This window comes from Sphaeramia orbicularis, chromosome 10 (assembly GCF_902148855.1).
Source record: "Sphaeramia orbicularis chromosome 10, fSphaOr1.1, whole genome shotgun sequence".
In the NCBI taxonomy this organism is placed as follows: Eukaryota; Metazoa; Chordata; class Actinopteri; order Kurtiformes; family Apogonidae; genus Sphaeramia; species Sphaeramia orbicularis.
This window is the reverse complement of record NC_043966.1, coordinates 28,565,583-28,592,221: the sequence shown is the minus strand read 5'-3', so window position 1 is coordinate 28,592,221 and position 26,639 is coordinate 28,565,583. Positions and strand designations below refer to the sequence as shown.

Below are 26,639 nucleotides of genomic sequence, written 5' to 3'. Positions count from 1 at the left end.
GGTTAGCTGAACCCTGCTTACTTGGGGAAAAAGAAGAATAACCTGTGAATAGATGGAGCTAATGATCAAGTCAACTGTTGCATGTCACAGAAAAACTTAAAATGAAGAGAATCCCACCTACACTGGTGTTAGATATCATGAAAATGTAAAATGTTTTGAGGTGCAGTTCCAAAATAAGCACAAAGGTGTAACCTCAAGTGGCAATAGTAGTCAACTCAGTGATACTCTGTATGCAACACATACAAACAGTCACATGAGTTTGAAATCCCTTTGGTCTATCTTATCAACAGATTAAGAGGCAATCTGACAAAAGACACATGAAGATTTTTTTTCTTGTTTTCCCATATATATATATATATATATATATATATATATATATATATATATATATATATATATATATAAATATATATATATATATATATATATATATATACACACACACATATCTATATATATATATATATATATATATATATATATATATATATATATATATATATGTATATATATATGTGTGTGTGTGTGTGTGTGTGTGTGTGTGTGTGTGTGTCTATATATAACAGCCATTCCATTCCTGTGTCTGTTGAATTCCAACACAAGCACACCTTATTCTACTGAATAAACACCTGATCCATGTCTTATTTAAGAAGGAGAAGTATAAAAACCACTACTGGGGCCATCACTATGTTCTTACAATAGGCAAAAACTGTGCTATTAGTACTGCAAAAGTAATTGGAATCCGAAAACAGCTATTCAAAACAACTGGACTTCTGCTCTGACAATGTTCCCAAACTCTGAGGACTGGTTTTTCTGTCAGGACAATGCTCCTGGCCTCAGCTACGTCAAAAAAGGTGTGGATGATGGACCACCAGATGCAGACCCTGTCATGGCCAGCCCAATGTCCAGACCTGAGCCCACTTTGAAAACTTCTGGAATATAATCAAGAGGAAGATGGATGGTCCCAAACCATGGAACGTTGCTGAGCTTTTTGAATATCTATGCCAGGAGCTGCATAAAGTCATCCAACAGCAATGGTGGAGAGACAAGACATATGAAAGCTGTCATTGAAAATCAGTTATTCCACCAAATACTGATGTCTGAACTTTTCTCCAAGTTACAACATTAGTATTGTGCTGTTTAGAAATAAATATGAACTGGTTTTCTATGCATTATCTGAGGTCTGAAAACACTGCATCTTTTTGTTATTTTGACCATGTGTCGTGTTCTGCAAATACATGCTCAAAATAACAATATTTTTATTTGGAATTTGGGAGAAATGTTGTCGGTAGTTTAAAGAATAAAACAAAAATGTTCATTTTACTCATTTTACTCACTCAACACATACCTATAAATGGCAAAATCAGAGAAAGTGATAATTTTGCAGTGATCTTTCTTTTTCTTCCAGAGCTGCATATGTATAATTTTTTTTTCGTGTGCCTGGAGTTGAATGGCTGAACTTAGATGTCAAGTTTCCAAAGTGGCCACCAGAGGTCGTTGCTCGCACAATGGCGGTAAACTGTGATGTTATGAATCACTACTATAAAGTGGATAAATTACTGGACTCGCCGAACTTAAATGCTATGGATAATATAAATGTCTATATAAATAGCAATTAAAAAGTAAATTGCTTGCAAAACTTGTGTTCAAATAATCCATCCTACCGTTGCACTTGAGCCACATCACCTTTACTACAAGTCCCATAAAGTATAGGGTCTAACGTCCGCCCAGCTTTTGGCGATGTTTTCAGACTTTGTCCAATCATGATTGAGAGTGTCATGATTGGCGTAGTGGCCGAGAAATTCTATTGGTTTCTATGTGGTTTCCAGGAAGGGAACGCCACAATTCTAACCACCTCCCACATGTGAGCCCGTCGAAGGCACCACGCGCAGTGTGGAGGAGATAGAAACCGGTCGGGAAGGCAACGTCATTCCTCGGACCACCGACTCGACGTAGCAGACAGAGAGCGGAGCGGAGCGGCGTTGTCCGAGGCAGGTACCGTATAACTTTTATTTTATCCTGGCGTAAATTCAGCACTAGAAAAGCTAGAGGTTGGTTTCCGTGTGGTTTCTAGGGGAACTTGGAGGTGAAAGTAGGTCGTATTAGATAAGAACAGGGTGGACGCTAGGGCCTAGCAGACTGTAGGCCTGTGATTCTCCCCGCACTGTACTGACTGAGGCAGCCCAGACAGGGTCTTTTCCTCACGGTCAGTCCAGCTGCCAGTAGCGGTCAGGTGCCTTTACAGACACCGTGCCGCTGGTTTGGAGAGGTATCTAGTCCGGCTACTTGCTGCTGATATTTTCTCCGACTTATTCCATACGAATTATATATTAACTCTGTCTCTGATCGGTTCACCCCTTATGTTGTGCTCCTTTTTCACGTTTTTTCAGGTGCTGAAGCGATTACAGCAGAAAGATGGCGGACGACCCCAGCGCGGCGGACAGGAACGTGGAGATATGGAAAATCAAGAAGCTGATCAAAAGTTTGGAAGCAGCCCGTGGGTAAGTAATCGGTTCGAAGTGCCTGCTGATACAGTGTCGGTGCTAACTGTCTCATGGCTTATGGCTTTTGGTGATGGTGTATGTGGACCACGGCAACAGCTGGAGCTCGAGTAAGTGGGGCCAAATTTGGGAGTGGTAGCCTAGCACCGCTAACTTAGCTTTGTTAAGTAGCCCCGGCTATTAGCTTGCTAATACATTTAGCACTAGCCAACTGTTGTCGCATTTTAATCTCTGTGAGTGACAATACTGGGTTTATTTGGAGAGATTATTTTTACACATGTTTATGTTTTTGCTTTATAGATGACATTTCGGTAGAGTTTCACTTTAGTCTTACACAGCGAGCAATGGTTGTGTTAGCTGTGCGGCTAACGAAACCCGCTAACAGACGTCATCTCTGTAAAGAGGCCGCCATGGGTGTCTTACCCAAGAAAGCACGTTGATGCGAAAGGGAGGCCGGCTAGCTTACAATAGTTACAGTTACCCCACATGATCCGATGAACGGTTTTCACAACCTCCAACTGTTACCTAGTGTGTTTAAAAGTGAGTCTATCGTCGAGTGTTGTAACTAAGCCTAGAGTCTACTTGGTAAATTGCCTTGTGCAACCCTTAAGAATAAAGCGTGTATAACTAACGGTCACAACGACCAGATGTAAATCCTTCTAGTCAGTGGTTTACTGGTTAGACTCGGTGGCCTTGTTAAATTATCAAACAGGACATGTGAGTTGTGGGTGTTGCTATACTTGCTAATAGCTTGCTCTGCGACAGCTTGTCGTCTAGTGTTGCGCAGAATTTGCTGCCCTGTGCTCTGCCGCCTGCCATGTCACACAGTTGACCATTTGCCCTATATTCATCTATAAGCTGCTACTTGCTTGTGTACAGAAATGCGTTTCCTGAGAGACAGATACATTATGTGCAGTAAGTGTGGAGCGGTGAAACTTCACACTCAGTTCATAGCTTCAAGGACAGAGATTGTAAACTGAAAGCCCACCTTGTTTGTCCCTCACATGTTGTCAAGGTGATATTTTGCCAACCAAGGTTTTGTTTGTATAATGAATCACAATAGTAGAAAAAAGTGTATTGGTTGTACATGTAGCAAATGATAGTTGCAGTAACGAAATTTGACTAGTTGTACTGCTGTGCTACAATATGGATAGCAGTGTTGATGTAAAGCTTCTCTGACAGTATGTTTCTTAAAGCAGCAATTTAATGATGTCTTGTAAGATGCCATATGCTGTAGCATTGTATACATGTATGTAGGCTTTTGTCAAAGTATGCATGTTTGTGAAGACTTAAAAGATGTATTTTTTTTTGTCTATAGTAATGGCACCAGTATGATCTCCCTGATCATCCCTCCAAAGGACCAGATATCCAGAGTGGCCAAGATGTTGGCGGATGAGTTTGGAACTGCTTCCAACATCAAGAGCCGAGTCAACAGGCTCTCTGTACTTGGGGCCATCACCTCCGTACAGCAAAGACTAAAATTGTACAATAAGGGTATGTGTTATCAACAGATCACCAACTCAAATACAAAACCTGCTGACCTTCATGCAGTGTAGTGTAAGGCAGCGTAACTGACTATTTGTGGCATCATTTCCTTGTATAGATTAACTTTTAATGTCATCATTAACATCAGGGAAATTATTAAATACATAACCTGAAAATTCTTGCAAAAACATGAGTAGAATGTAAACAGATTTCATTAAGCAAACTGCAATATAATTAAAACCTAACTAGAATTATTATTCTGACAACCTCAGCACTTCTTCATTTTCAGAATTATGTATTAAGTATGTTAATAGCTGTGTTAATAAGTTGTACCCCTTAGTATGAATGTTAGGCACTAAATAGGAGTCGCCACACTACACAGTGGTCAGTGGGGCTTCTAGCAAGGTGGAATATTATATTTTGTAATTTTCTGCCTATTATAGTCTTAAAGCTGTTTCAACTATGCCAAGGAGTGGCTGTATGTAAAAATGAAAGCAGGTATACCAGTGATCTGGTGCAGTATTGACATTTTTTGGACAGCTGGATAAAATTTTTATTGGCAAGAGCATGACTGATGTTTCTAGATAGGTGGTTTGATTCTTGATTAACTTGACCATAATCTGGTGTGCAATTAACTCACATTTACATGTAACTGATTACTCCTCAATGAATACTGATGACCTGTTAATCAGTACCATGAATATTTATAGAATAGACGTAGCCAGTTATGACAATGTCTCCCCATCAAATCGAGTGTGTAAGTAGGTAAGAAGATAATAAATGGCGTGCTGTGAGGCTCCACTGTAGAATTGTTAGAATTATTTTAACAGGATATTTACTGACACATTAGAGTAGATATTCAGTGTACTGTGTTCCCCATTTTGTTAGTGTATGCACTGAAGTCTGTACAAAAGATAAGAAAACTGGAAAATATTGAGGTCTCATAGAAAAAGTGAAATTTGCAGAGTACCAAATTTGATCCACAATAGATTCTCTTTAAACATGAGCTGTTAACCATTTTTCCTTTCACTTACAAACTGTCGATTGATGCTTTTCTAACACTTCATCTAATTTATATTGTTTACCTCCTTTCTCTTGCCAGTGCCACCCAATGGCTTGGTTGTGTACTGTGGTACCATTGTGACAGAGGAAGGCAAGGAGAAGAAAGTCAATATTGACTTTGAGCCTTTTAAGCCAATCAACACCTCCTTGTACCTCTGTGACAACAAGTTCCACACTGAGGTGAGAGCTTTTTTCTTGTTTTGTGGTCGTTTTTATTGTTTGCTTTCTGTTGCACTATCTTCACCCATTCTTCCTTCATTGCTTTCACAGGCATTGACAGCTCTGCTCTCTGATGATAGTAAGTTTGGCTTCATTGTGATTGATGGAAGTGGGGCACTTTTTGGCACACTGCAGGGCAACACCAGAGAGGTGCTGCACAAGTTCACTGTGGACCTACCTAAAAAGCACGGTACTTGCACAACACTTATCTTTGACATTATTATATATGTATTAGAGCTCATTGGATAATTACTCAGTATTGTTTTAGGGCCATTTGTCTTGTCTTTTAAGATAATTTCAGTCACTGACTTTTTATCTTTCAGGCAGAGGAGGACAGTCAGCTCTGCGTTTTGCTCGTCTGAGAATGGAGAAGAGACATAACTATGTGCGAAAAGTAGCTGAGACGGCTGTCCAGCTCTTTGTGTCCAATGACAAAGTCAATGTGGCAGGAATGGTCCTGGCTGGGTCTGCCGATTTCAAAACCGAGCTCAGCCAGTCTGACATGTTTGACCCAGTAAGTGTGTGTTTGTTTATGTCAACAAAGTGTAACACCAGTTGCATACTGTATTTATAATATCAGCTTATTTTTCACACAATTAAGAAACTAGGTGAGGAAGAGGTATACACTCTGTCAGTACCATTCTGTAAAAACACACTTTGAACTGTGTATATCACTGTGAATCATGATTACTGATTGAAGTTAGACTCAGACTTATCATAGTAGTTGCAGCTCATCACTATTTTCTAGATCTATTCTTTTCAAATTTGAAAGGTGATCAACACAGTGGCCATAAACCTATAATGTGGCATTCTGTAAAATGCTCTAGTACTGTATGGGTACTTTGCTCACTAAAGTCAGAGTGATGTTGGTAACTTTAATTCAGTGAACTAATAACAAATTCAGATGGAAATGCAAGGGAAAGAAGGGTGCTAAAAAAATATTTGAGAATAATCTGCACATCCTTGGTATGACGTTCACCAGTTTTTCATCAAATTTGTAAAATCCGAGTGATAGCTTAAGTATCACGAATCTATTAGTTTTTCCGTGATCATGCGCTGGAATCACTACTAAACCTAAATGAAACGGTCACTGTTATTTTTGGGATTCCACGCAGCCGCAGTAGGAAGAAACAATGAAGCCGTTTTATGTGTTTGTTGCCCCTACGGCCATACTGGCTCCAGCGGCTGCGTGGAATTCTGAAAAAAAACAAACCAGAGTGACCATTTAGGTTTGGTATGTCAACAAATGGAGTGTTTGTAGTGGAGTATACTTCGAAGTTGTTCACCGTAAGGGAAGTGATTCAGGTATGTAATAACAGAAAGACTAACAGATTTGTGATACTTAGGTTATCACTCTGGTTTGAGATTTGATGAAAAATTGGTGACGAATGTCATGCACAGGTTTAAGTATTGTGTTGAATCAAGTGTTATTCTGTGGGTTAACCAAAACCTCAGGAAACCAGCCTTAACAGTTAACATTTGAATAATCTTTTGTGGGGTTTTTATATAAATGCTGAAGTGGGAATAGTATCCTCTGCATAACATGTAATTTTTGTTAGCATGTTTCTTTTATTTACTTTTTAATGACTGAGGTTTAGGTTTCGTACTGCTAATGTTAACTTGCTACATTGATGAATTATGTTGCTTTAGATAATCACTGTTTGTGCATTAAAACAGTTTGTTAAAATTGTCTTTTTTTTCTGTACAGAGGTTACAGGCCAAGGTGCTGAAGCTGGTTGACATCTCCTATGGAGGAGAGAATGGTTTCAACCAGGCAATAGAGCTCTCAGCAGAAGTTCTTTCTAATGTCAAGTTCATCCAGGAGAAGAAGCTCATAGGTGGGTGGTCTTCGTAATTCAATGAAACAACTTTTGGAATTCTTAATTTCTAAGAGATCAAAGGAAAGGAGTTTTTCTTTATGTTGTAGTTTAAGAAAAACAAATTGACATGTTTTCTTGCCTTATTTGGCCCCACTATACAGGGCGGTACTTTGATGAAATCAGTCAGGATACGGGGAAGTACTGTTTTGGTGTGGAAGACACACTCAAAGCCCTGGAGATGGGAGCAGTGGAGATCCTCATAGTCTACGAGAACTTAGACACCATGCGTTACATTCTACGTGTGCATGGGGCAGAGAGCAACGGAGCAGAAAATGGTAAAAATCACCACATGCGTCTGTGTCACACTGCTGAAAAACGAGGTGATAAAACGGTCTGACGCTATTATGTTTTTCTCTATCATTTTTAGATGAAAAGACTTTGTACTTAACGCCAGAACAAGAAAAAGACAAGTCTCACTTCACAGACAAGGAGGTAATGGCCCCACCATTATGATGGACAAAAGTGTTGTCACTGATTTATGACTCTAAACTCATGTTGTCATGTGTTCCTCACCCATGTCTAGACGGGGCAGGAACATGAGCTGATCGAGAGCATGCCACTGTTGGAGTGGTTCGCTAACAACTATAAGAAATTTGGAGCCACGCTGGAGATAGTCACAGACAAGAGCCAGGAAGGGTCTCAGTTCGTTAAGGGCTTTGGAGGCATTGGGGGTGAGCACCGAGTGGTTCCTAATTCTGGAATTGCACATTTATACATGAAAAAAATAGAGAACAGTTGAATGTCCATATGTACTTAAGCTGTTAATGAGTTGGTGTACTGCCCTTCAGCCACAGAGGGTCAAACCTCTTAAGTATCTATGCGTATTTGTTTCTTTGTCCTACAAGTTCTTGGAGCTCTGTTCTGAACAAAATAAGTTAAGTCATAGGTTATTACTGGACATTATTACAAAATATATTGTGAAGGGCATTACATGAAATAACATAAAGAACATCAATAATGACAATGTAAAGATTTAAGACAATTGACAAAAAATCCAAAATATTGAAAATTTTGTTCACCTGAAAGCTCTCCCAGAGAGCATAAATATTTAACAAATATGTTTTACTTTTTTGTGCTGCATTAACTTCATTTAGTAAAAGACAGGCAACCATGAGTACTTTTTTTCTTAGTTTTTTGAGTATGAAATAGGTCGTAGGTGTACAGAATTTGTAAATTATTTAGTCTAAATATGTAATGGCTGTATGTATAATAATATGCATTGAACACATTAGAAAAGACAACAAAAGATCTCTGAAAAGTACCAGTAAAATTATCTGTAGCACTTGAAATAAATCGTATCATAGCACTTAAAGACAGGATTTTTGGAAGGTATTCATGTTGGATTATACGCACAGTGCCATAGTTAATGAGGATTAATTTGTCCTTGTCTAATTCTTTTAATTCTGCACTAGTCTGATAAAAGATGGCACAAGCAGGCCACCATTACATTACTTCTCTTAATCAAGTTATTATCTCTTTTCTTCAGGTATCTTGCGGTACAGGGTGGATTTCCAGGGCATGGAGTACCAAGGAGAGGACGATGAGTTCTTTGATTTGGATGACTACTAGGTAGTCGGGGACTGATATTGGGAGAAAAAAAAGAAAAGCAAAGGAATGAATGAAGAAATGAGGAAAGAAAAATGCCACCTCTCTTGCAGCAAGTGAGAGGTGCAACTGTGTTGACCATATATATGACAGACACACTTTCCAATTTACCTGTTGCATACACAAACTTGCACATACAATTCATCTGTACACATGACAAAATACATCACACAGGCTGAAGAGGAGTGAGATTTTCTTTCATCCAGAGAGGGAGAAAGCCCTTCCTGAATAAATCCCTGCCTTAGAGTGCTGGTTCCTTCCCCTAGTTGGATTGGACTCGACTCATTTTTTCTTATTTTTTTTTTCTCCTCCCCTCCATTTTGAATGAACACAACAGCAAGTTCCCAGATTCCTCATTGCCCCTAACCTGGTTTAAAGATGAACTTTGGGCTCAGTCCACACAAATAGAAAATATATTTTCCTTCCTTGCCTCATCATGCCCCTTCCCTCTCTCTCTCTTCTATGCTTTCTCTCTTTTTTTTCTTTTTTTGCATTTCATTTTTTTACTGGTAACTGCTGCTGTTGTATTTTATGAGAGTGGGGGATTTTTTTTACCTGGGTTTCTGTAGAGAAAGGGGGACAAAGTATTAAATTTGAACTGCTGAAAACCATTGCTACCTCCTCATCTGCTGTGGTCTCAATAATTGTGGTGTCTGTCCTCTTCCTGGAAAAGCCGACCTTTTCTCCACTTTTCTCATGAGATGAATATGATGTGATAATTCTGTGTGATACATATGCATGGCTGATTTTCACCAATTACAGTTGTATAAGTTTTTAAGATCCGGCTTAAAATGGTATCTAAATATGACGGAGATCGGAAATCAAGCTTATTTGATTTTGATAGAGGTTGTCATTAGCCAATAGTATAGCATTGGAGTTGAGTGCTCTGATTTTGAAGTAACAGAATACAAACATTTCAATGACGGATGGTTTTATAAATGGATTTTTTTTTTTTTTTTTTTACAATGTCATTGGCGTGCAAACAAAACGTTTTTTTGGCACAGATGCATTACATATAAAACTTAACATCCTCAGCATCATGTCATTTAAACATGGTTTCTCAAAATGGCATGGACTTCGAAATGATCAAATAGGTAAAGCTGTCTGACATTTTATTAGGTTAGTTTGTGATAGTGTCCCCAAAGATAATGCCAAGGATAATCACAAACATGTGCCTAAAAATGGCAAGGTTATGAAATAATCTACCCATTTGAATAAAATACAGAATCTTACTGCTTGGAACAGCTTGTTTCACACAAAGAAGATACCTATGTTTGAGGTGGCTTTGAATTGTACTCAACAAATGGGATGAATCCTCTTTAAAGAAGCTCATGTTGTCTCCTGTGATTCACTTTGTGGAACTGCTGAAATGTAAAAATGACCGGGTTTGCTAAAATAATGCAACTACTCAGCAATTTACTGAATTAACCAAAATCTGATTTCAAACTGATCTAGAACTCTACTGCTGACTTCTGCCAATGTACTGTGGATCAAAAATGCCTTATAGCTGTATTGGTTTTATTGAACATAATCACAATTGCCTTTTTCCCTCACAAATGACAGTGAAATACCTAAGATCTTGCAGCATCTCATAGCAAAGCTATGCGGATGATTGATTTCGCCTGAGTGTATTCCTGTTCAGGATAGCAACAGCATCTTCATCCATTTGCCCTTTTGTTTGGGGGAGTCACCAGGGAAGCCTTGGTAGCACGGTAAGCCAATCAATAAAAGGCATAGCTATGAAACCACGCCTCTTTTGACAAAATCTGCCCAATCAGCGTGGTTTTCATTGCATGGGCGTTCCCACCCCCCACCCACCCCTTTGACACTGCCCTACCAAAGCTGTGTGGTTGAGCGAAGTGAATGACGTCTCTGCATTTGCGGGCCGCCGACGCAGGGCTGGGTTTCCATTTTCAGAGCGAGTTTCGGGGGGGATCGTCAACATGGAGCCGGAGATGGAGGACAAAACGTTGGAACTGATGGTAAGATAAATTTCGATATGGCATCCTGAACACCCGAAGTGCTCCTTATCATTTCTAAATTGAGGGCAGCGCCGAGGCTCGATTCGACGGCAGCAATGGACTGAAGCGGCTTGTCGGGAGAGGAGGAGGAGAAAGGAGGGGGGACCAGAAATCAGAGAGGGCCTGAAATTATCGATACATTTGGCTAAGAATGCTGCGTATACCGGTCGGATTGATCAACAAGACAAAGACGTCAGTTACAGATTAATGTAACAAATAGGGTTATTGGACATAATGTTCTAAAATGTGGGCCATTAGAGAGGTTGATGTAAAGTCGTCGGGCGAAGACAGCCGAAGATTCTCGGGGTAGCGTTCACTGCGGTGACGCTGCGCCACTTTAACTGGGCCCTGTCTGATACTTAGCCGTCTAGCTAACACGGACTAGAAGGCAATGAACCTCGTAAATTTTACGGATATGTTATTTTACCTAATTCATATTGAGGTAAAGTACATAATCATACATGTCTGGAACATGTCACCGGTGTTTTCAACATAAGAAATATATTTAAAATCCCAATAGTGTGCTCCTCGTCTGTTTATATTTTTAAAGTGCGTAGAAGGAAGTGTTGCTTTTTCATTCGTATAGTACAACCACGATTAGCAAGGTAGCAATTAGCTTAATAGCTAGCATGCTAAAATGCTACGTATACTGGACAGCGATTTCTTTACCAAAACAGTTCGTTGGTAGACGAAAGTAGCTCTTCTATTAATCGGAACTGAAAACTGTCAAATGTTAATATAGCTATTCTTCATGTTTTCGAACAACAGACAATTTACTGTCCTTGTTAGACGATTCGCTATCTCAAAAAGCTAACTGGCTAGTCGAAATGGCTAACGTTAGCTTGCTAACATCATTAGACGGGTCAAAGTGATCGTGGACAAGACGTCAGTTAGCTTAGTAATCATATTTGTTAGACAAAATACTCATTCACTGACATAGTTACATGCTATATTCATTTGGGATGATGCTTACACAGCAGTTCAAGATAAAATACTGCTCAGCATTTAATTTCTCCGAGAAACAAATAAATTGTTTTGGCAAATAGTTTCATAGTTTACATACGTAGTGGGTATACTGATTTGGCCTTGTAGATCCCGGAGTATACAGGGTCCCATCACACTTTATGCTTATGTATTATCAATATCAAGTGTTGAAGGTGTTGGTAAATAACATCACTGATGACTTATTTATTGTATCTCAGCTAAATTTTCATTTATCTCCTAAAAAGTTTGATAGAAATAAAATACAAATAATTATCTGCAAACCAGAAATACCAGAAATGACTAAATCGATCAAAACATCTTTCACAGCCACTAAAAGTATAAAGTAAGTATAAAAGTTTGCATTTCTTAAATTGTTTTTGTCTTTTCACATATAGGCGATAAATAGACTGAGTCGTATAACTTGTGCTGAAAATGATTCCACAAAGTAAACCAAAAAATAAATATTAGGCTAATATTTGTGCAGGCTTATGGAGCCAAACTGTTACAGGCCTTCTGAAAAAATGTAAATCTTGTCTGGGTCATATCTGTGTCTTTGATTTTTATTTTATGTCCCAGTGTTATTCACTAACCACTCATGAGAGTGGGGATGGCAGAACAGTGGGTGGGGTATCTGTGAAAACCAGAATAATTGACACCAAATCCCATTGCCCCTCCCTCTCCTCTACCTATCCCCACCCAGTTCATGTCTAATAATGCTTCTGTGTGTATGTTTATCAGTCTGTATCTTGTGTGTGAACGAGTGTGTGTTTTTGCGCTCACTGTGCCAATGTGTGTGTAGCTCTAATACTGGTTTTTCCCCTCACTATCCCCCCCACTTCCTCCCCTCTTCTTCTCTACTCACCTTTGATGGTTACACTCCCACCTCCTCTCAATTTCCAACTAAATTTTGTTTATTTACCCATTATTTCTTTTATGTTCTTAAAACTTTTCTACACTACCACCTGTCCTGCTCCTCTTTCTCCTCACCACTTCATCCATCTGTCCATGCATTGATCCATCCATTCATTCCCTTCCTTTGGTTTCCTCTAAATTTCCCTCATCACCTCCCCTCCTCTTTTCCTTTACCTCCCATCTCTGGTCTTTCGCTCTTCCCTTTCTCTTCCTCCTTCACCCTGTCCACTTCGTTCTCCTCCTCCCTTCCTCCCTTCCTCTCTCTTTCACACAGTGCTCTGTGCCTCGCTCTCTCTGGCTGGGCTGCTCCTCGGTGGCTGAGAGTTTGTGTGCACTCAGGTGCCTGCAGAGCATCCCCTCCACCCGGGCTCACAACCAGGTTCTGCCTCTCTCCTCTTAATTCTGCTGCTCCTCCTCCTCTCCCTCCCTTCCACCCTTGCCATATTCTCACCCTTCACTTTACTTCGCCCACTCCACACAACTCCTCATGCCACCTTGGTGCGGACAGCACCCACTCACCCCCTCAACCTCCTACTGCCTCACCTTCCGTTGTCCTTTCCTCCCTGTTGGAAGCATACTGCTCTCAGATTCTTCTCTGGCCTGTCCTCAGACTCACACAGCATAGAACAGTTATTGTAATTATCATCATAATCATTGTAAGTCATAGTTTGAATACAAAGTTGTGTGATCTTTTCTGTTATGTAAATTAGAGACTCTTAGTTAGACTTGTTTGAATTGTAGACAACATGATGTATTCTGGTGGTCATGAAACAAGGGGTGCCAGAGAATAACTTGGATTGAGGAGTAACCTTTTCTCCTCTTCTACCTGGAGGTGTGAGGGCTGAGGTGGGGGGGTCCTTCAAGCTCTGAGAGGCTACATGCTTGCATGCCTGCCTGCCTGGCTAAATCCAAACTGTCTGTTTTTATCTCTCCTTCCTTTTCTTTTTCTGCTCTGCATGATCATCAGCACCAGCAAGCCCATTCTGGCTTCTTGTCCTGTCTGCTTCAGGCTTGGTATCTGACTATTTGTTTTGTTTGTGTGGTTGTGTTAGAGGCAACCGCTGATATGTTCTTTGTTGATTTTGCTCAATCTTGACATGAAGAAGCATTGCCATGTTAGCTGGATAACAAGGACAGGAACAATTCTTAATCCGAGCTTCACACATAAAGGGAAACTGACTTTCATATAGAAAAATATTTCTTGATTATTTAAGTAGCCTATTTTTTTTAGGAGAGGGCTCACATAGAAACTGCCAGTGGTACCACTTCTGTCTCTGGAGAAGCATTAACAGATGGCTAATTACAGTATGTGATAACTGTATTCTAGCCTTTTCGCCTACTCTGCCATTTCAAAGATTTGTCCTTGCAATAATGTTCACCTTTTCCAGGTAAAGGCTCTAAATATGTAATATCCCTAATTAGTCACTTACCATATTTGTAAACTTGAAATATGATTTGTTAGAAAACACTAGGTGCCAAAACTCAACTGAACATTGAACCAGTAATGATGGGTATGACGTTTTTTTTGGTGTGTGTTACAAATAATTTTGTCACAGATAGTCTACTTTTTTGTTTGTTTTTTTGTCTTTATGTATTGTGTGATGCAAAGGATATTCAGATTAGAGTCGAACTATGAAAATTGTTGGTTCTTTAATAAAGAAATGTTTGTTCATTTGCAACTCATCTTAAAAAAAAAAGTCTTCCCTACTTCCGCCTCAAGTCTCCTGTATGTATGTAATGATAATATTATGATGATGATAATGCCTCAGTATCCATTGCTTAAGTAAATATACTACAGAGAACCTGCTATTTGCCAGTAGAATGATTTCATTGGTCTCCTGTAATTTAGGGCTGGTATGCTCTCTCATTGTCAATAAGCAATTTATGTTGTAACCCTATTCTTAAACTGATTCAAGTCAATCTCACTTGTTGACAGTGTACTAATAACAGAACTCTAACTGTAACACGTAAGTCATGATAGACTTAAATGGGATCCGGTTACTTTACAGTTTTCTATCTTCAGTACATGTACTAAGGACAAGGATCTGATTTAGTTTCATTACAGTCATGCCTGTGCTGCTGCCAGTGACATATCCCAAGATTTCCTGTCCAGACTCTTTCACAGACAAGCAAGCAGATAGATTCCTTTTGTTGCAGTGCTCCTTTAAAAAAATGATTAAAAAAAAAAACAAAAAACATCACATCTGTGTGTATGCACGGGTGTTTGTGCGTGCACGCCTCAGAAGCCATGATGACAATCCTTTCTTGGCTGTGTTTGTGGCACTCTTGTGTCCAGTGCTATCTTAGCTGCTGCTCTGGCTCTCACAGTGCCTGTAACACAGACTCTTTGGGAGTAAAACACTAACCCGAACCTGTTTTCTGTTTTGTCTTTTATTTTTTTTATTTATTTATTTTTTCAACAGACCACATCAGGGATGGAGTCACAGAACCTCGTGGACGATCTGTCGCCAAAGAAGAACACAGTACTCAAGGTGAGTGTTCCTGTTCATTTTATGTTGGTAGATGGCATGTGTATTATTTTTGTTACCATAGTTTGTTGAAAAATTGTGAGATCTTCATGTCATTTAATGAAGAGGACATGACATAAAAATGTTATATTTAAACCTCTCAGCCTTGCATAGAATTAGCAATAAGGAGGAAAAATGTTCCATTGACAATGAGATATGTTGTGGCATTTGTTTAAAATAAGTTTACATGTCAACTGCATGCATACATGCTGTAAAATGTATAAACTATTGATCTAGTACAGAAACTGTCACTCCAATGCAATAACAGATGGTTTCCAACTTAATTTTAATTGAGCACTTTTATTTCAGCAGTGGAAAGTTATTGAATGCATTTTGTTTTCATGCCATTGGAGTGATTACATATGAAGTTCCATTTTTATGAATTTACTACACTGATTCAGCAGATTTCAGATCTATTTACCAGCCCCAAGGGTGAAGCTGCCATCTCCTTTTTCCTTTTTTATATAGAAATATAAAGAAATTGCTTAGGAAAATTTGATGGACTTAGATGAATTTCCATATGTGAATACCATGAAAGGTGGAGAAAAAGTGTTCCAGTTGGAGTGCTTCATATAAGTCTCTTGAAATACTCTTAACCTAACAGAGATTTGACACATTTAATAAATTTGTGTTCCCACTCCTTACAGCTTAGTAATGGTCCTGTTGTGGGGTCCCGCAAGCGTCCGTCAGAGGGGAACTATGAGAAGGAGAAGGAACACTGCATTGCCCTGTTTGACCAGTGGTCGGAGGCCGACCAGGTGGAGTTTGTAGAACATCTGATCTCCCGTATGTGCCACTACCAGCATGGCCACATCAACTCCTACCTCAAACCCATGCTGCAGAGGGACTTTATCACTGCACTGCCAGGTACAAATGCACATTGAAATTGTTAAAACCATTATGAACTTTATAAAAGATGCTGTACATACGAAATTGAGTCTTTTTTTTTTAATCTTACAATTAGTTTTTCAATCACTTTAAAATTATTTTGTCATTAAACTTGTAGCAAGTATTGTGTTGTGCTGAAGATTTATTATTTACTGTAAAGGAGATGCACTTAAAAAGTAATATGAGCTAAAAATGCTATTGCTAAAATTTCACAAAGATGCTTTCATTATTGGATCTGTAAAACTGATTTCATACTTTACACGAACCATAAATGTCTGTACTTTTTGTTTCAAAAATAAATACTAAACATACTGAGCCTTAGGCACAAAGAAATAAACCAGATAAAATCCTATTCATCTTTGCACCAAATCCCAACTCAGATTTCTCTCTGCTGATTTCCAGCACAAGGCTTGGATCATATAGCGGAGAACATCCTGTCATTTCTGGATGCACGCTCGCTGTGCTCGGCAGAGCTGGTATGTAAGGAGTGGCAGAGGGTCATCTCCGAAGGTATGCTGTGGAAGAAGCTCATTGAACGAATGGTCCGCACTGATCCACTCTGGAAAGGGCTGTCTGAGAGACACCAGTGGTGAGAATGGATTTGAACATATTGATGGGGGCTTTAATAAATTAGCTTTATTGCCAAATGGATAAAATTGGTGGGAAAATAATGGAAATTACTCGAGTACTTCCTGAGCATATGTCTGTTTTTGTGTGTGATAACCTTTTAGTTTTAGCATGTAAATGAGGGTAAAGAGAACGCTTGGGGCAATAAGAAAACCAGGTCATATGAGGTTTTGGACTTGAAAAAGAATCTCAGCAGACACAACGCATGTGTCATTCTTATTTTTCATCCCTCAGGGAGAAATATCTGTTCAAGAACCGCACGTCAGAAGTCCCACCCAACTCTTACTATCACTCCCTTTATCCCAAGATCATCCAAGACATAGAGGTAAGAAATGGTATACATTCTAGCTATTGAGATCTTGAAATTATTATTATGACATCTGATGTTATGGCATCTGCAGGACTGGTATCTCAAAGAAACCACATATTTTGGATACATTCTTCTTCATCTTTTGATTATTATTATTATTTTTTTTTTTTTTTTAAATAGGAACTCCGCAGTCATGTATCTGTGTGATAACCCTTTTGTTGGTGTGAAAAAAGTGGAGAAAAGTTTGATTCGAATTTACCTTGTTTGGCCACCTTTTAAACTGGGTTTTTACTTTTTAGAAGTATAACTAATTATTAGTTAATTTAAGTCATTGTTTTAGTTTTTTCCCATGCCCATAGTATAAAGATAATTCTACCAGCTGGGTTTCATTAAATTTGTTTCTGTGTCTTCTAATAAACTGTATATTAATTGATATTAATCTGTTATTTCAGACCTGTGTGTCTGCTTATTTGTCTTTCTCACAGTTTCTTCTTCTTAATTACAGACAATTGAGGCTAATTGGCGGTGTGGCAGACACAATTTGCAGAGGATTCAGTGTCGCTCAGAAAATAGTAAAGGAGTTTACTGTCTCCAGTACGACGATGACAAAATCATCAGTGGCCTTAGAGACAATTCCATCAAGGTATGACTATACAGTTTAGCTACTGTAAGAATGATGGCTTTTCCTGCTCAGTTACGTTTGCTGCTGTGCAGTTGTTTGACTATTTTGTACCATTTACTGGACAAAACTCTGTACCTCAAGTGTGTAGGGGATCCTGACTGCCTGAAATAATAGCTCATAACACTTGTTCTGCATCTTTCCTCTTTCCAATAAAATGACATGATGATACCATGTTATATTTCTAACATTTACTGAAAGTTTGGCATACACAATGAACTCTTGCAATTTAAAGAGTGTCTTAATTCATGCCTGACAGTATATTGAGGAAGTGAAAGCATACGGTTGGCATGTACTAGTCTGACATAACTGGTTCAAAATGACATGTAATTACATTTTATCCCATTAATGTGCTTAAGCAGCATCACCGGACAGCTACAAGTGTTCACTGTGAAAAAGTTGCACTGACTGTGTGCGTATTTTTCCCCTTACCTCTGTTTTTTGTATTTATGAATTGAATCTTTTTTTCCCCCTGGGCTCAGTGTGGTTTATCATCTTATTGTCTGTGGCGCTGAGCTAAACCAGCAGACACTGAGACAGAACACAAGTGAATTATGGGATAAAAGAGCTCAGCTTCAGGCCCGTTGTGTGTTCCACTTATGTGTCTGACCTGAGAGAAGAGAAGGAGAGGGGAGAGTGAGCAGAAGAGCGGATTTGTCATCTTATTGTTCTGGAGTAGGCTGACGCTTACCGAGGGAAGAGTTGAATAGCTTCTACATTCACAAAGAGAGCTCAGCACAGCAGTAGGGAAATGGGGCACAAAAACTGCTGTGAGAACAGGCCATTCTTATCATGACCCAAATCTGCAACCTTTCCAAAACCACTGATTTCTTCCTTTCTTTCTCATAACCTTTATGTCTTAGATCTGGGATAAACAGTCTCTGGAGTGTCTGAAGATACTGACCGGTCACACAGGTTCAGTGTTATGTCTGCAGTATGATGAGAGGGTCATCGTCACCGGGTCATCTGACTCAACTGTCAGGTATGAAGGTCATCTGGTTGCAGATGATGCACACTTTGAATTGGGACTCAAAAGTTAGATGCAAGTTTTAAGTCTTGAATGGTTCTACTACTTTACACTGTCGGTTCATAGGACATTACTTTCACACTTTTGAAGCTATCCCATTTAGAGCTCTTATACCATTTTGTCCATGTTTACTTGTTTAATATTTTGTGCAGAAAATTGTGGAATCATACAAATGATTTCAAGCAGCACAAGCTCTTTATCTGGAGTGAAGTCTGACAATCTGAAAATTAATATCAGCAACATCTAGTGCTGCATATTTTTTTAGTTCTCACTTCAACGTACAGCGGCTTCTCACAGCTTGGCAATAAATGTGCTTTTTTTATATCACATGGAAAAAGAAAATACTGAAGTTTATTATTTCATAGTTAGCTAGATTTACTATCACTACAAGAGATAGTTGTGTTTGTTTAAAAGCCAAAATTTAAAGGTCTGGCTTATGTCTGTGTGTTGACACTTGCTTGGCTACTGCACACAGAAGCTCAACATTAATTCTCTTATTACTTCACACTTCAGCCATACTCATTGGGCAGTATCCAAGGAAAATGTGACTTCACTTCCTTAGAAACGACTTGACATGCACTTTGTTTGTTGGTTCGGTGTAAGCTTTTCCAGTATGTTCTGCACTTGACTCTTGAATGCCCAGCGGTGCCGCTTAGTACCATGTTCTACACTGTGACTCCCATGTGTCACACTGTCTATTGTAAAACTAATAAACAAAATTCTCTCATGTCTCCATTGTTTTCCTTTTTCCTGTGCTCCCCGTTACATTTCTTTTCCACTCGGCATCTTCAAATGTCTTTCATTTTGACAAAACTTCACGGCCCCTTTCTCATTCCTTTCCTGCTCACCCCTTCCTGCTATCTTTTCCACTTTTCTCACTCCATTGTAATTTCCTCTCTTTCTGTCTCATACCCCAACTACTGTCGAATGTTATTTTTCTGCTTTTCCACTTCAACCTTTACTTTCCTCCCTCTTGCCACCTTTGCCCTCATCTCTCCCACTACTGTTTTCTCCTCCACTGCTGCTTCTTTTCCTCTACAGGGTATGGGAGGTGACGACGGGTGAGGTACTGAACACACTGATCCACCACAATGAGGCCGTGCTTCACCTGCGTTTCGCCAATGGCCTGATGGTTACCTGTTCTAAGGATCGTTCAATTGCAGTATGGGACATGGCTTCTCCTACAGACATCAGTCTACGTCGTGTCCTGGTAGGACATCGAGCTGCAGTAAACGTGGTCGACTTTGACGACAAATACATTGTGTCTGCCTCAGGGGACCGCACCATCAAGGTAAGAATATCCACAAATGAGATTTCTAGCTCAGTGTGGGTTTTATTCTCATATTTACTTTTTTTTTTTTTTTCTTTTTTTTAAATACGAAAATTTATTATAGTTAAGATTGAAAGAGGATGGTGAGTGTGAGAAGAAATCAAAGATGCCAGTGTGGTGTGTTGTTTTTTGGGAACTGCACAACAGATATTTGCCCCGGGCTGTTGAATTTTAAAATATTTATCTATTTTTTGCCTTCTGTAGGTATGGAGCACCAGCACTTGCGAGTTTGTGCGCACTCTAAATGGTCATAAGCGAGGCATTGCCTGTCTACAGTATCGGGATCGTCTAGTGGTCAGCGGATCATCTGACAACACAATCCGGTATGTGAGCATAAAAATATTTCCACCATGAAATTTATTGTGCAGTCTAGCTTTGTCATCCAGGCAGTACCTGTGTTGAATAGGTTTATGGTTTATATTTCATTTAATGTTTGCATTTAAATGTACAATATTGGAATCATTTCATGCAAACCTTTTTTTTTTATGTGAACACAACCTAAACTTCATTTGCTGATTCACTCATAATTGAAATGTGGTCAATGAGCTGGAAGTTTGGCCACATAAAACTCACTCACTATACATACTGTTAAGTGTCACTACTTGAAATAGTACTAGAACATTGTATAAAGGGAGTATTTTGTGTATTTTGCTGCATTTGTTAATGGGGACTTCTCTTCCCGCAGGTTATGGGACATAGAGTGTGGGGCATGTTTGCGGGTGCTGGAAGGTCATGAGGAGCTGGTGCGCTGCATTCGCTTCGACAACAAGAGGATTGTCAGTGGTGCATATGATGGGTGAGTGTAGTAAACTCAGCTCTGTTCACTGAGATATATTTTGTTTCTTACATTGTCTGTTCTTGTTTCTTTTTACAGTAAGATCAAAGTGTGGGACCTGCAGGCAGCCCTGGACCCCAGAGCCCCTGCCAGCACACTATGTCTGCGCACTCTAGTGGTAAGAATTCATTCATTTAGGTCATATAGTTAATGTGAAAATGCACACAAAAGGTCAGCTAGTGAATTGATAAAATGAAGCATTTTTGTGTTTTATAAAGCTTCCACTTACAAGCTCCTCTCTGAGTTATTACCCCACCCCAGAAGGGGAGTCAAAGGGTACTGTTTTTGGTTCGGTTTGTTTCTTTGTTTGTTTGTTAACACTTAAGCAATAAAACTATTGGTTGAATTCATACCAAACTGGGTTTATAGATTGCCAGCGACCCAGAATAGATGTGATTACGTTTTGGAAAAAGTAGGCCAAGTTAAAAATTTTTTAGGAATTTTTTAATTTTTTTTTTTTTTCCCATTTACTTATAATAGCCGAAATTTGTCTATGCTGACATCAGCACACGAATAGACATGATGACATCAGCTGGATCGATGCCAAAATAAGCTGCAATACGTGCGAGGGGCGGGGTTTGTTGTGCCTGGCACGACTTGTTATACTTGTAATGCTCACTTTGGTCCAAATGTTTTCATCTGTGTTGATTTTAATAGTTGTAGTTTTGGTTGTTACTCAGTATAAATATTAAATTTTGTATTATTACTTCAACTAAATAAGCCAAGATTTGAAGCACTTTTCTGAATTTGTATGTGTGTCTAACTTAACTCAGTTTTTGCAGTGAAATTCTTAAAACAAGATAAAGCAATGCTATATATCAGATTTGAAATTGTAAACTAGCTGCCAGTTTTACATCAAAGTGCAGGTTCATGTATTAAAACACTGAATAGCTTTAGAACCCAAGCAGAGAAAATAAATGGATGAGTGGCGATTGCAATGACTTTTCTGGATATAAATTATGTTGATAAAAGTATCTGCATGTAGAATAACACAATTTTGTATTGTGTGTTTGTAGGAGCACTCTGGCCGTGTTTTCCGTCTCCAGTTCGATGAGTTCCAGATCATCAGCAGTTCTCATGACGACACCATTCTGATCTGGGACTTCTTGAACGTCTCGACCAATGGCCAGTCAGAGGGACGGTCTCCTTCCCGCACTTACACATACATTTCGAGATAGCAGGTATAAACATGCACTTAGCCAGGCTTTCTGTTGAAATACATTGTCCTTCACTCTGGCCTTTGCACACAAGCCTGTATTTCTCAATTGCATTTTTTTTAAAAATTGCCCTTTGCACAAAACAACTGTGCATGACCTAAGTCAATGTGTTTTTTTATTTTTTAATTTGTTCTGAAAAGATGACGAATGAGGTCACCAAGCAGAGACAATGATTTGTGCACCTGCCAGTTCAGTTGTAAATAATTTAATCCAGATTCTGCTGTTGGAAAAGTGCACACTAGATGATCAGTCTCAAAGAACTGCATCGTATGTGCAAGATCATTATCCTTAGTTCTGTGATCAGTTTCTCATGCATTTGTCAAAGCTGATACCTCTCAAGCCTTTGCCAGGCATCCCAGTAAAATCATGTGTAAAGTCTCGTTGCCTAGGGCTTGCAGTGTTTACTTCTTGAGATTCTGTAAATTTTGTTGGTTTGTAAACATGATCGACACTTGATTGTATTGTATTGCTCCGTCCAAATCCTTAAAAAAGGCGTTTTTGTCTTCTCAGGTGGCGCCATCCACAGCACCCTATCTTGGAGGAGCCCAGGGCTGATTGGCTGACGGGTGCGACCATCTTCTCCTTCCTCCTCGTCATCTCTCTGTCCACCTCCCACCCTGCCCCCGCCACACCCATCTCCCTGCCCGTTCTGACAGACTCTTAAGCTTGTGCCCATTGCCTGCCAGTACCAAGACATGCGCACACACACAAACACACAGGTCAACACGGATGAGGATGCCCTACTACAGAACCAATGCAACTCTCCCAAACAGTTCACCCTCTACTAATTTATGTTTTGTAAAGTACACTAATGACAGTATTAATGTAGACCTATAAGACACAAGTTCCCTTTTATCCCCTTTATTCAAACTTAAAGCAGCTTCTGCTCCTCAGTTTTCAAGCCCTGCCAAAACAGGTTTCCACAGATACGGAGTCGCTAATAGATATATATTTATATATATATATATATTTAGAGAGAGAGTGCACGGACATAAATACACACACACAGTGGCACAGTTGGACAGAGGATGACTGGAGCTGTGATGTGGGAGACAGAGACTCTTTACTCAGCTCGAGGAAAGGAGGAAAGGATGAGATTTGGAAGGAGTGAGCGAGGGAAAATGTGTCGGGGACGACTCGCATCCTTCCCTGCTCCCTCTCACTCCTTCTTACTCCTCCTATTATCCCCCTTCATACACCCCTCTCCCCTCCCTCCCTGTAATCCCGCCCCCCAAAGATGCACACTTGCTTGGAAAATGGGGGCGCGCACACTCAAATTTGTGTGAGTGTGTTTGTGTATGTGGACTTGTGAAGCGGCAGAACAGAGCAGAAGCGTCAAACAGACAGACATGCATGTGAGGTTGCCATGGATACAGCATCCTGGTACACCTCTGCTTTTTTTTCTCTTAACTCTTACTTTCTTACTGTTTTTTATTACTGTTATTTTCTAATTTTATTTGAGTATTTTGGTTCTTCGTACAAAAATCATACTAAGCGCAGTCCTCTTTCTCTTTCGATCTTTCTCTCTGTCTTTCCTCATTCTTTCTTCTAACTTCAACCCTTGTTCATCTGTCCCTTTCACTCCATCTTTCTCTCATCATCTACGTGCTTGCTTTGGTTATGAGAGAAGCTGGAACTCAAGAGCTCAAATTTAGCTGTAAACGGAGTTGTCTTGTCAAAATTGTGTTGTATATTAAAAATGATTTTTTAAAGAAGAAAATGACCTTATTGTGAATAAAGTACTTGACAGTGGTGGAGTGTTGAGCCAACTGGAACATGAATGAGTGTCTAATTGTCTGTCTGTTCTTGTCTGTGTGTGTATGTGTGGGTGGAATTGTGCTTTGCTGCCTCACAATCTGACATGTAGATACAACACTCAGGAGATCTTTTGGGCTGTTCATTGTGTTCTTCTGAACACAAAAGGGAACAAATGACTGCCAGTCTCATGTTTTTATAGGAAACCAAGCAAAAACATAAGCATGCAAATAAAGTCTAGCTCTGCTCCACTCATTCACACACCAGCATCAACATTTAAAGTTTTAAAAGTTCAAGTCCAAGCAATTTGTTCAAGGTCAGGATTGAATGTTTTCGTTTTACTTGTGGACTTATTTGGGAGGATGTTAGGAACTAGTGGAATGTGTGATGTCAGAGGGATAGAATGCTGCGTCATGGAACTGGAGAACATTAATGAGCCTCTTCATGTCTGACTGAATTTGTTCCATCAATGTGGACTATTTGCCCATAACTTTTCAGATAAAATTGAAAGGTAAAGATGTATACCTTTAAGCTTTAACAGTCATACAAGTTTCAGATGATAGAATTTTCTTTTTTATAAAAGTCAACGTATGAAATAACTAATATTGTATAATAACTGGCCTATTACAGGATATTGTAAGGTGTTCATTCATTAGCACACTCTAACTTTGTATGACAGGTGTTTAAAGGGATTACAGATGTGTACACAGAATGTAAAAGATGTTATAAAAGTAATTTTACTTTTTAAAATTAAATAGTAAACCCCTGAGATTCACCTAATTATTTATTCACCTACTTACCTAATCATTATCAGAAACTGTCATGGAAAGAAATACAACTGATTGATCTGATAAAATATTTCTTTGTAACAGATGGTATATATGTGCTACACATTCTTAAAATCTTTGAATGTATACAGCTCAGCTCATACAGCTCCTTAACCATTGTAGTGGATGACAAGTAATCACTATTTGCATGTCATTTAACACTGTGTATCCAACACCAGTGTCTGTGTTAAAGATGGCCACCAGGTGGGAGTATAAACTCATCCATCTCCTCCAGTGTAATCTGTTTACGAGACTCTGAGCTGTCTGGGAGCCAAGTTTGGAGTCTAAACAACCTGTTTCAGTGCAGTTAATACACAATCTAGTAAACACTAGCTGTAGGAGGGATGTATATTTAAAATGCAGAAACAATTTCATTTACAGCAAAGCACTGGCTGGTGTATCATAGTCTATAATACATTTCTCTGGTTATTGTACAGTGTGTATTCTTTAGAGCAGGGGGAGGAGGGGAGTCTGCCTGCTATGGGGGCTGGTTTGCTACATTTCTGGGTTTAGTTCAGTATAGTAGAATGTTTCAAATTCTGGGAATACGTTATGTGGGATGGATTTGTGCTTGGTGGAGCACCATTAGTATATGATGTGTGTATGTGTTGGATATGGGTGTGTGTGCTTCCTCTGGGTCTGTGGGATTTTGGCCCATAATTCCTGCAGCTCTCAGGTCACAGCTCCGTTCTCACGCACATATTTGGCATTCCTTCCCCGACATGATTACCATACACCTTCCACTCTGGGTTTGGCTACGCAGAATATTTCCATCATTCCCGAGTGGAACTGGAGCAACGTTCCAGAAATGAACAACTCGCCCCACCACCTCCACCATCCCCTAACACTCTTCTTTATCCCACCCCCACACCCCGATTCTCTCCGACCCCACTGTCTCCTCCTTATACCAACCCCCTCCAGTGCAGATTCCTGCTGCCTTGGAAAAGGAATCCTCTGGTACAACCCTTTTTTCCCCCTGAGTCAGCTGTTTGTGTCTGCCGGCATGATTGGGTCATTTGGCAGCGACATCTCTTCAGTGACCTCCTGCTAGGATAGGGAAGGAAGGGGAGGGATGGGGGCATAAGAGCAGGATAGATGAGCAAAGAAGCAGCTATGAAACACTGTGCACTCTCCTGTCTTACTCGTCTTATTGTATAATCATGGCAAAACTTTATAACATGTAAGGGATTGCACAACAGTTGGTGGTAAACTGTATTTCATGCAAGTTCAAAGAGTTCCTGACTGAGTCTGGCCCATCTTAGATTTGTATTTTTCATGGAATTTAATATCTAAGATTAGATTTTGGAGTTCTGGCAAGAATGATGAAGACTTGAGATTCTGTTCTTTGGCCTTCAGCTGCCTACACCTTGGCTCTATTGGAAATGTTCTTGTTTGATTTAAAGTGCTGTAGAGGTCAAATAACTTTCATGAAAAAAAGAGTTGTGGGATATTCAGAGTTTTGTTTTGCAGTAACTTTGTAGAAGCAGGAGAGTAACATGAGTTCACTCTTGGCTTTTGATACTTGCTCAGAGTACAATTTCTAGTAATGTCATGAAGTAAATCTGATGATTCACAGTGTGAATGACAATACTGGCAAAATAAGATATAGATTTGTTATGAATTGTATGGTGAACTATTCATCTTGTCATATTGGCTAAGCCCATAATGCCTGTTTTAATTAATCACAGTGGAAAAGCTCCATTAGACTGACTCAACTCAATTGAATTAAACTCTTTTTGTTTTCCATCAAGCAAATAAAGGTGCCATCTCCACTGTTCTCCAAGTTCTGAGTGAGCTGAAACGATAAAATGTGACATAAATGCATTGCAGGCTACTGAGTAGTCACAGAAAATCCTCACTATTCATTGTTATGTCATCCAATTATACTGAGAGTCCTATATCTATAGAGGAGGTCCCTGCTGCCAAAGGCAAGAGGAATTAAGTTGA

The 26,639-nt window shown here is 39.4% G+C and overlaps 2 protein-coding genes across 6 annotated transcripts; both read left to right on the top strand.

The window, feature by feature from the left end:
- Nucleotides 1-1,861: 1,861 nt before the first annotated feature.
- Nucleotides 1,862-9,373, top strand: LOC115427280 (eukaryotic peptide chain release factor subunit 1). 3 transcript variants are annotated; one of them, XM_030145783.1, is made up of 11 exons: nucleotides 1,862-1,995; nucleotides 2,391-2,501; nucleotides 3,820-3,995; nucleotides 5,089-5,228; nucleotides 5,319-5,457; nucleotides 5,591-5,781; nucleotides 6,976-7,105; nucleotides 7,249-7,422; nucleotides 7,515-7,579; nucleotides 7,671-7,818; nucleotides 8,634-9,373. In XM_030145783.1, exons 2-11 carry the CDS (start codon nucleotides 2,416-2,418, stop codon nucleotides 8,714-8,716), a joined length of 1,332 nt encoding a protein of 443 aa, XP_030001643.1. In that variant the 5' UTR covers nucleotides 1,862-1,995; nucleotides 2,391-2,415; the 3' UTR covers nucleotides 8,717-9,373. The 3 variants fall into 3 exon arrangements, with proteins under 3 accessions (XP_030001643.1, XP_030001644.1, XP_030001645.1); XM_030145784.1 differs by having other exon boundaries at nucleotides 1,863-1,991; XM_030145785.1 differs by lacking the exon at nucleotides 1,862-1,995 and adding an exon at nucleotides 2,140-2,269.
- Nucleotides 9,374-10,596: 1,223 nt separating this feature from the next.
- fbxw11a (F-box and WD repeat domain containing 11a) lies at nucleotides 10,597-23,891 on the top strand. 3 transcript variants are annotated; one of them, XM_030145241.1, is made up of 14 exons: nucleotides 10,603-10,734; nucleotides 12,944-13,048; nucleotides 15,093-15,161; nucleotides 15,845-16,064; nucleotides 16,488-16,674; nucleotides 16,947-17,037; nucleotides 17,528-17,665; nucleotides 18,565-18,683; nucleotides 19,770-20,019; nucleotides 20,263-20,381; nucleotides 20,744-20,854; nucleotides 20,933-21,011; nucleotides 21,910-22,074; nucleotides 22,621-23,891. In XM_030145241.1, exons 1-13 carry the CDS (start codon nucleotides 10,696-10,698, stop codon nucleotides 22,069-22,071), a joined length of 1,689 nt encoding a protein of 562 aa, XP_030001101.1. In that variant the 5' UTR covers nucleotides 10,603-10,695; the 3' UTR covers nucleotides 22,072-22,074; nucleotides 22,621-23,891. The 3 variants fall into 3 exon arrangements, with proteins under 3 accessions (XP_030001103.1, XP_030001101.1, XP_030001102.1); XM_030145242.1 differs by lacking the exon at nucleotides 10,603-10,734 and adding an exon at nucleotides 12,456-12,482; XM_030145243.1 differs by lacking the exon at nucleotides 12,944-13,048 and having other exon boundaries at nucleotides 10,597-10,734.
- Nucleotides 23,892-26,639: the final 2,748 nt, after the last annotated feature.

Excerpts from the sequence above, each read along its gene's own strand:
- LOC115427280 (XM_030145783.1), top strand. The coding sequence starts at position 2,416 with ATGGCGGACGACCCCAGCGCGGCGGACAGGAACGTGGAGATATGGAAA. Across the intron at positions 2,502-3,819 it reads AGTTTGGAAGCAGCCCGTGG|TAATGGCACCAGTATGATCT; the intron begins GTAAGTAATCGG and ends TTTTGTCTATAG. Across the intron at positions 5,229-5,318 it reads ACAACAAGTTCCACACTGAG|GCATTGACAGCTCTGCTCTC; the intron begins GTGAGAGCTTTT and ends TTGCTTTCACAG.
- fbxw11a (XM_030145241.1), top strand. The coding sequence starts at position 10,696 with ATGGAGCCGGAGATGGAGGACAAAACGTTGGAACTGATG. Across the intron at positions 17,038-17,527 it reads AGATCATCCAAGACATAGAG|ACAATTGAGGCTAATTGGCG; the intron begins GTAAGAAATGGT and ends TCTTAATTACAG. Across the intron at positions 17,666-18,564 it reads TTAGAGACAATTCCATCAAG|ATCTGGGATAAACAGTCTCT; the intron begins GTATGACTATAC and ends TTTATGTCTTAG.